Source organism: Cebus imitator, unplaced genomic scaffold (genome assembly GCF_001604975.1).
Source record: "Cebus imitator isolate Cc_AM_T3 unplaced genomic scaffold, Cebus_imitator-1.0 Scaffold196, whole genome shotgun sequence".
Classification (NCBI taxonomy): Eukaryota; Metazoa; Chordata; class Mammalia; order Primates; family Cebidae; genus Cebus; species Cebus imitator.
In genome coordinates this window covers 1,872,798-1,882,539 of record NW_016107511.1, presented here as the reverse complement: position 1 = coordinate 1,882,539, position 9,742 = coordinate 1,872,798, and the positions used below count along the sequence as shown (strand labels likewise).

The 9,742-nt window shown below is 45.6% G+C and overlaps 1 protein-coding gene across 2 annotated transcripts in view; it reads left to right on the top strand.

Moving 5' to 3' along the window:
• HABP4 (hyaluronan binding protein 4) overlaps positions 1–8,749 on the top strand; it is a 42,134-nt gene extending 33,385 nt beyond the window's left edge. For both annotated transcript variants that reach the window (XM_017547182.2, XM_017547181.2), the window contains exons 6-8: positions 2,343–2,514; positions 5,382–5,567; positions 7,196–8,749. In XM_017547182.2, the coding sequence (XP_017402671.1) occupies positions 2,343–2,514; positions 5,382–5,567; positions 7,196–7,252 (415 nt within the window). In that variant the 3' untranslated portion in view covers positions 7,253–8,749. The remainder of the gene's footprint in view (positions 1–2,342; positions 2,515–5,381; positions 5,568–7,195) is intronic.
• Positions 8,750–9,742: the final 993 nt, after the last annotated feature.

Below are 9,742 nucleotides of genomic sequence, written 5' to 3'. Positions count from 1 at the left end.
AAAAAAAAAAAAAAAAAAAAAAATTACCATTTTAAAATATACAGTTTAGTGGAAAATATACAATTTATTGGTATCAATAACATTCACATTGTGTGTAACCATCACCACCATCCATCTCCAGAACTTCTTCATCACAAACAGAAACTCTATCTCCATTGAACATTAACTCCCCATTTCCCCTTGGCACGTAGTAATCTCAGTTTCACTCATGTTTAGGAATTTGCTGTTCTAGGTATCGCATCTAAGTGGAATCATTCCGTGTTCCCTTTGTGCCTGGCTTATTTTAACTAGCATACTGTTTTCAGGTTCATCCATGTTGTAGCATGTGTCAGTCTTCATTTCTTTTATTTTTTGCCTATTTTTGTGGTGATTTACAAATCTACAATTTTAATCATTTTAAAGTGTACAATTCAGTGGCATTTAGTACATTCGCAGTGTTATGCAACCATCACCATGATCTGGCTCCAGAACATTTTCATCATCCCAAAAGGAAACCTCATGCCCCTTAAGTAGTCACTCCCTATCCTCCCTCCCTGCAGCTCCTGGCCACCACCAATCTGCTTCCTGTCAGTGTGAATTTGGCTCTTCTGAATATTTCATGTAAATGGAATCATATACAGAAGTCTTTCCTGCCTGGTTTATTTCATTTGCATCATTTTTTCAAGTTTTGTTCATGTTGTAATATGTATTAGTACTTTGTTTTTTTTTATTGCCAGATAATATTCCAAAAAACATGCCATATTTAGTTTATCCATTAGTTAATAGACATTTAGGTTATGTCCACTTTTTGGCTATTATGAATAGTGCTGCAGTGAACACTTGGGTCTAAGTTTTCATGTGGTTGTATGTTTTCATTTCTCTTAGGTATAAACCCAGGAGTGAAATTTCTGGGTCAGAGGCTAACTCAGCTTAAAATTTTGAGGAACTTCCAGACTGCTTTCCAAAGTGGCTACATCATTTCACATACCCACCGGCAGCATTTGTGGGTTCCAGTTTCTCCACATCCTCCCTAACGCTTGTCAAATGTGGTTTTATTCTAACCATCCCGCTGGGTGTGGACTGGTACAGCTCTGTGGTTTTGATTTGTCTTTCTCTAACAGCTAATGATGTGCAGCTTCTTACTGGCTATTTTTATATCTTCTCTAGAAAAATGTTTATTCATGTCCTTGCCTTTTTTGTGAGTAGGGTGGTCATTTGTCTCAACTAAAGAGGACTTGTATCTAGAATTCATAAAGCATTCTTTAAAAAAAAAAGAAAGAAAGAAAAGAAACAGTGCTTCACTGTGATGCCCAGGCGGGAACACAGTGGCCATTCACATGTGTGATCATAGCTCACTGCAGCCTCAAACTCCTGGCCTCAAGTGATCTTCCTACCTCAGCCTTTTGAGTAGCTTGGACGATCAGCATGAGCCACCATTCTTGGCTCTTTATAAATAATTCTTTTATGCATTCTAGATACAAGTCCCCTATGAGATATTTATTTGTAAATTTTTTTTCCCATTTTGTAGACTGTCTTTTTTACTTTCTTGATGTTGTCCTTTGTAGTATAAAAGTGTCTGACGACGTTCAATGTATGCACTTTTGTTGCTTGTGCTTTTGGTATCATGTGGAAGAAACCATTGCCCAATTTAGGGTTACGAAGATTTCTGCCTAGGTTTTCTGCTAAGAGTTTTCTATTTTAGCTCTTATATTTATGGTGTGAGGTAGGGGTCCAACTTCATTTTTTCTTTTGAATGGATATCCAGTTGTCCCAGCACCATTTGTTGAAAGTACTTTCCATTCTCCATTGAATTGTCTTTGGCACCATGATTGGGGGGAAAAAAAAATCAATTGACCATAAATGTGAAGGTTTATTTCTGGACTCTGAATTCTATTCTATCGATCTATATGTCTGTCTTTTGTTTTCTTTTTAAAACTCATTAATTTAAAGAGAATAGCTGCAAAAGTATGCATTTATGAGCTACTGCTTTAAAACTTCTGTTTTATGGTTTCCGGTATTTTATTTTGGTACCTTCTCCCATTTTCCATAATTACCTCATTTTTTCTGTCATGCTCTCTGGAAGGGAGTGCCAGTGGTGAAGTGTAATGTTAATGTCATCAGGATGATGATGTTTCCATTTTTCAAAGATTGCTCTGAACACAGGAAATATCTTCTGTTGGCAGTGATGACATAAAGTGTTGAAAATAAAATATGGAAGCTTATGAGTCAAAGATTGTGTTACCTTATTTACATTTGACATGCAGTACCACAAAAGTATGTTTAATTAATGGTTATAACTTTAATAAAGTAGACATTTCAGTACCATCAAAAATTATTCTTTATGATTATACATCTCTTTATAGAGTTCCTGAGTTGGAGGTAGAAGAAGAAACTCAAGTTCAAGAGATGACTTTAGATGAGTGGAAAAATCTTCAAGAACAGACCAGACCAAAGCCTGAGTTTAACATCCGGAAACCAGAATCCACTGTTCCTTCCAAAGCAGTGGTGATTCACAAGTCAAAATATAGAGATGATGTAAGCATTATATTTTGTATGTAGAGGTAATCTTTACTTTTACCTTATTGGAAGTGAAATGGACCTTTCCACTTCTATCATGAAAATGGACGTTAGTGGTTGGTGCTCTTGTTTCTAATCAGAGATGATATATGCCCGATTTTACTGTATCTTTATTGCTCATTAAGGAAAGGAATTGAAACTTTGTGTTATTGACAGAAACGCAAAGCAGTTTGAGTAACAGGGCATCTCCTGCTCACCCTGGGACTGTGCTGGGACTGTACACACACTGTGTGTTAACTGCATTTCGTTTTTCTCAAGTGAGAGTTACAGATTGTTTCTTGTACAATTCAAAGTTATTCAGAGGATAACTACACTCTGTATTCCCTGATTAGGTTACCTTCAGCTCTGATTCTTGAAGAGAGCATTTCACTGAGTAGCTGATGACTTTTTAAACTGTGGTTGAAGTGCCATGCTCTTCTGACGCCCCTCCCATGTTGGTTCAGCAGCTTTGCGCCCCCTGCCTAACTGCAGACGTGGCAGAAGATGAGCCCCAAAATTGCCTGGCAGCTCAGTCAGGCACTGCCACAGCGGCCAGCATGCTGCAAGGGTTGCTCAGGGAGCTCCTCGGTGTTGTGAGGGCCTTATTTCTCAAGACTCACGTCTAGCTCTTCTCAGATGCTTCCGTTTTGCAGGGAGAGGTTTCAGGGGAAACATCTAGCAGTGTATGTTGATAGGGATGCCACTGGTCATCGAGTCACCTATGTAAGTTACTGAACTTAAGGATAGGTCCACTGAAGCATTCTCATCATGGGATTTAGAATCTATGTCATTCCATCACAGCTTGATACCAGTCACTGTGTCGGGGCAGGAATGGGCAGGCTCTTCCTCTCTGCGAGGTATTAGTCATTGATTTTCATTTGGAATCTCAGGAATGTTATACTATTGTAGAGTGATTTACACTTCGGTTAGTTTTGTTTTCTGAGTGAATACTTTGATTAGAGGGTATTTAAGATACAAGATTCTCTCCCACCCTCTTGTTTTGGTCAGCCCAAGCTGTAGGGGGCCTTACTACTAAGCTTTGAGCTGTTCACAAGAAATGGCTTTTTGTAGACGTAGACGGCCAAAGCCTTATTTCCCTGCAATCTCAGGCAGGTGCGTTCTGAGTCCATTAGCTAGCTGGGTGGGTTCTTTACTTGTCCACTTCCTTTGTTCTTCTTTGTTCTAGGCATTGTAAATAAAACTCTAAAACAAATGTGCTGTCAGGATTGAAATGTGCAGCTGACATGTTAGGTAAAAATAGAAGCTGCTCTTCTTTAATCCACGCCAGATTCATCCTCCCTGGCTCCAGAGGTCTCCCAGAATATTTGAAACAAGTGGGTTAGCTGAGTCATCGAGCTTGGTCTCAGTAAAGCACACATCTTGGTCCTTGTTAATCTTGGAGGATCGAGGACTTAAGCTAGGAATTGTTCTTAAAGCAACATAAGCCGGATCTTCAGTTCATCAGTTTGCTTTGTTCCAGGCACCTGAAAAGACAGAAGCACTAGAACACCTAGCAAAGTTCAGACCTAGTGACAACCCTGTGTAAGGCACTGGGCAGTTGAAGCACTTTGGCGGGGGCCAGCTGGAGCTGCAAGTGGAGCCCTTAGACTGAGTTCACTCTCTGTTCCACCGCCCCACGGCCCTTCCTGCAGAGGCAGGGCCCCAGGAAGAGGCTTCAACCTGAGACCTTAAAAGGGACACAAATGTTAAACACAAAGCCCATCGTGAGCCTATGGCCTAAAGGCGTCGATGTGCTCATGGCAATTTTGTCCCAATTCCTGGTTGTAGGAATGTTTACTGTTCCAGCACTTCGGAGATTCTCACCTGAGGTCATTGACAGATTTCCTTTCTGTAGGATTTTAGTTTACTTGTTTTGTTTTGTTTTCTCCATTATTATGAGTTGAAGCCAAATCAAATTTGGATCCGATTTAATTAATTTATAGAGTTTTAAGTAAAAAAAAAAGCAGCGTAACTTCGTTGTGCAGCGTTGGTAGAGCACTCAGGTAACCGTACTCTGTTATTTTACAAAATTTCTCTGTATTGAGTCAGAATTGTTTATTATAAGTCATGTGATTTTTTTTTATTATTATTATTATTATTTTTTTTGAGACGGAGTTTCACTCATGTTACCCAGGCTGGAGTGCAATGGCGCGATCTCGGCTCACCGCAACCTCCGCCTCCTGGGTTCAGGCAATTCTCCTGCCTCAGCCTCCTGAGTAGCTGGGATTACAGGCACGCACCACCATGCCCAGCTAATGTTTTGTATTTTTAGTAGAGACGGGGTTTCACCATGTTGACCGGGATGGTCTCGATTTGTTGACCTCGTGATCCACCCGCCTCGGCCTCCCAAAGTGCTGGGATTACAGGCTTGAGCCACCGCGCCCGGCCTAGAAGTCATGTGATTTTTAGCACATGGTATTTATAGTCTGCACCCATGAAAGGGGATGTTTCCTTATTTATCAAAGCATTTGTGAGCAGATAAGACAGAAAATAAGCAGAAATGAAAGCTTTATCTCAGCAAAATACACTTAGATATAAAACATGTATATCGTTTGCTATGATTACTCATGCCAAATCTTACATCTTAACCTGCTCAGCTGATGGAAATTTGGTCCCACCCACCTTTGAATCGTAGTGAGTTCACAGATGTTTGGAATTTTAAGAATGGGGGGCTGCAACACGAACAGAAACAGCAGCGCTGTCTTCCTTTGTCCAGCTCTGCAGCCTAGGGCTCTGTCCAGCCCCTGCTGGTGTTTTCAGCTCTTGGGCAGCACATCGCAGCCACTAAGGCAGCTGAGAGTGGGGATGGCTGTGGACTGGGGTTTGATGCTGTAACTGTGTTTCAGATGGTAAAAGATGAATATGAGGACGATTCCCATGTTTTCCGGAAAGCTGCCAATGACATCACATCCCAGCTGGAGATTAATTTTGGTAACCTCCCTCGTCCTGGGCGTGGAGCCAGAGGAGGCAGCCGGGGAGGCCGGGGAAGGATCAGGAGGGCAGAGAACTATAGACCCAGAGCAGAAGTGGTGGTAGGTATCTGTATTGTAAATCCCCAGGTGGTTTGCTGAAGGAAGTAAATAAGGACGGTGCCCCCGGCCCAGGATGTTCTAATTGCACTGGGTCCTCAGTTTCTGCAGTTGCGTCTTCCTGTAGCCAGTGTGGGACTGATGTTGGGGCATTTGGAGGAGACAGCTCTCTCATCTGCATTAGATGAGCTCCCCAGCTCGGGATTGAACTGGAGAACCTGACGTTTAGCTTCCTGTGGCCTGATTGTATGTCCTGGGCTCAGGTGATGCTGGCAGAGTGGACAAAGTCCTTACTAAGACCTCAGACCCTTTGTGAGGGGACCTCCCTCACCCGGCTCACCTGCCTCACACTGTCCTCAGCCACGGCTGCCTGCTTCTAGCTCTGAACACAGCACGCTCCTTACCCCTGGCCTCTGCGTGCTGGCCTAAGTTCATTCTTCCAACCTCACTTCCTCACAGGTTTCTTTGATCACATCTCCTAGACCTGTTAAGGTCTCTGAGCAGAAGAGTTTCTTTTTATTGAAGCCTGATCTCTGTGTGCCACTGGAGTCCCCCTGGTGTGGTTCTCAGGCTGCTTTTGCTCACGATCTGTTTACGCAGTGCCACGCTGTGCCTAGCATGTAGTAGGTGCTTTCTAATGTGGCACAGACACCTGCTCATTGGAAGTCAGCCCTGAGGCCCTGTGGCCAGCATGGGCCACCATGCGGTCCTCGTGATGATGGAGCAGGCACAGACCCCGTCTCTTTGGCTGGTCTGGGCATTGCTTCGCTTGCTGCCTGCTTCCTTCGCTCTGGAAAGCAGCCCCTGGAAGCAGTATCTGGTTTGTTTTTGCTTAAGAGCAAAACCACAATTTTTGGGGAAGGGGGTATATTTGGGGCCGGGTTGGGAATAGGGTCTATTCTGAGAATAGGAAACACACACACGCCAACTCCTTTCCTATAGTGGAGCTCTGGCCCCTGCAGCACCCCGGGCGGGCGTGTTGGGAAACCACTCCGGGAATCCCGCACCACCGCCTCCACGCCTTCCCCACCCCACAGCCTCTGCAGCTTCTGCTCAGAACCACCCTGCGGCCTGCACCTGCCCCCGTCAGGTCACATTGTTTCCCAGACCAGGTCCGTGTGCCCTTTGCTCATCCTCGTCTGTTGAGATTCATCCCAGGGAGAACTTTCTCTTCCCACAAAAGCTTTCCTGACCCTGACCCTGACCTTTGCCACCAAATAACACTGGACCGCCCTCCTGTGCCCCTCCCTCCCGTGACTCGATGGTCAGTTTCTCTGGCACCAAGAGCTCCCGAGGATAGGCACTGTCTGTGCACCTCCTCCTCCCTCCAGCACCCGACATGCAGTAACCATTCTGTTTACTTGGTGAAGGATGTGCCCCATGCAGAGCCCCCCAGTAAGAGTTTGCAGGGAATAGGAAGGGAGGCAGCCCATTTTGGGAGGAGGCCGGAGGCCTGTGTGGGAGGGGAGCTGTACTTTGCTGGCTTTGCAGTGACCTGTGATTCTCCCCTTCCCACTGTGGACCCTGCCTCTAATGTAGGCCCCTCAGTGCCAGGCCTCCCGTTTTCCCATTGGGATATTAGGAATGGGTGAAGGGGCGGTGGATTTCAAAGTATTTCTTTTCTTCTTTAGATGCAAGATGTTGCCCCCAACCCAGATGACCCTGAAGACTTCCCCGCACTTTCTTGAAAGAGCACTACTTCCCGGCACCAAGGAGCTGCACCGCACACCCATGGAGAGACTCTTGCGGCTGTGGGAAGACAGTCAGACTCTAGGAACAATAGATGTTGCTTTTCCCATATCGTGTGAATTCGTTGCACTTTTTCAGGCTGCGCTGTTAGACAGAGGGGCTTCTCCAGAGGCTGGAGAGCAGGCCCTTTCTGTGACGGTTAGCCTGGCCCTTTCCCAAGAAGGCAAAGAATGGTGATTGTGTTTTTATCGAAGGAATTTGAAATGACGTTCAGGAATAATGTTTAAAATGTGTACATAGAGATTGTATGGAATCTCCTCCACAGAAGCTTGGAGGGAAAGGGGGTTGTAAAATAGACTCCACTGAGGGCTCGTAGGAAGCTGTAGATTCCCGGAGGCTGTGCCTTTAGCATTAGAGGAAATGCATAGACCTTGAACTGTTCATGTAAAGCAGTCACAGCTTAGTTTTCAGAGACCAAGAAATTAAAATACAGTTGCACTTACTGTTTACTTGTAAATGTTATCTACTCTCCTGGAATATTTTGAGTTCTGGTTTTCACTTAACCAATCATTTTAAATCGCTATTGTGTAGCCACCCTCTGTGACACAGAATCAGAGAAAGTGTTGATATTTAATGGTGATTTAAACTACCTCGTGGTTTCTGTGTGTGCACACACACATATCTAGCGTTTGGGTGGTTTTTAGGAAGAATAGTAAGTATATGACTTTAAAAACCATGTTATTTAACCTGCCAATCAAATGAAAAGGGATCATGCAAAAAAGCAAACACCGCACCATTTCTTCTGCAGAGCGAGCGTCAGCATTCGGCAGCTGTGTACACAGGCCTCTGCCGTCGGCCTGGGCAAGAGTTGTAAATAACTGGTATTTATTAAGCACTTATAAGCAGTTTTTCTCACTTATTTCTGGGCCCAGTTCTAGAGTTTCTCTTTATTGCTTTTGGTGAAAGTTTGGGGTTCAGGGTATACCTCGGAGGTTCAGTAACTCACCTGGAGTCCCACCTTGAACACAGCTGGACCCAAAGCCACTCACGCCAACCCACAGAGCACACTGTGCTGCAGAGGAAGTGGGCCCAGGAGGGCCTGCGGTCCAGGCAGCTGAAGAGCTGCTGGAAGCTGGGGTGATGCTCTCCCTGCTTTCCCGTAGATACCACAGGTACTGTCTGCCTGTTGTCACACAGTTCATATGCTCGCCTGCGATGGAATCTGAATCTCGGCCCCAGGATCTGTGCTTTTTTTCACTTTGCCACACTGTCTAAGGTGGCTTTGAACTGGAACCCAAGTGCAAATAAAGGCTGGTATTCGCCCCTGACTTGGTGTAGAGAAAACGGTCCTTCCGGCATTCCCAGGCCATAGCAGTCGGTCATGATTTTGTTGAATAATCACAGCTGAATCCGTACATGTTAGGGTCAGTTAAGGGTGTTTGCTTTGGGTGACAGCCTGGTTTTGGTCTCTTATTAAATTACTACCTGAGTACTAAGGTTTATCAACTGAGTGTTTTATTCCCTTTCCTGGAAAAGGCAGTGGATGCAAGTGCCCTGACTTCAGAAATCTTCCCGTAGCTGCTACAACATAAGGGCTGTGTCATGACTCAGTGGGCGTGAAGCTGTCATGCCGTCATTTTGCCTCACCCGGCTTTGAAGATAAACCAGAGATCCCTTTTAAGGAACCTTCCTGTAGTATTGTGAGCAATACTTGAAAAGCCCATAGCACTTGGTTTAATATTACTGTTGCAAAACAGTGACAGTTCCTATCCCATAGAGCTGTTGAGTCCTGTGATTGAACACAGTTTTGGGGGACCCGGTGCATGATATGAACCTGGAATGGGCTGAATTTGCTCTCACTGACTTGGTCATGCGCCTGGATGTAGGGGTTTTGATTGTGCCAAGGCGTATGTAGCCCCGAGTGCCCCAGAGAAGCCAGGGAGGACAGAAGTGAAGGGCAGGGGGCGTCACCAGCACACCATAGGGACAGCCAGATGTTGAGGCAGCAGGACCTTTCGGACCACAGTGCCCCGGCCAGACTCCTCTGTGGTGCTTGTGGTGTGGGAAAGAGAAGTCCTGGGGCAGTGCACCCTGGGCACCACGTTTCTGGCTGGTGACTTAGACTCAAGCAGATTAACCCCATGAAAGATGCCCACGAGGGTCTGTTGTCCCCAAGGCTCCTGAAAAGTGGGGGTCAAGCAAGTTTGAATTGGTTAGCCATGCCCAGGCCGGACTGCTGGGCCTCAGGTGTCTGAGTGGTGCTTCCAGGACAGCTCCTGAAGAGCCAGCTCCGGGTGAGGTCCTGGGGCGGCTGCACACAGCCTGGCACCAGGTGGGGGAAAGCACCCTGCAGGAACTGGGCTGGGGGGCTGGATCCTCTAGAGATGGGGGTGTTTGGCTGCACGCGGTGGCCCCAACACTTTGGGAGGCCTAGGCAGGCAGATCACCTGAGGTCAAAAGTTCAAGACCAGCCTGGCCAACATGGTGAA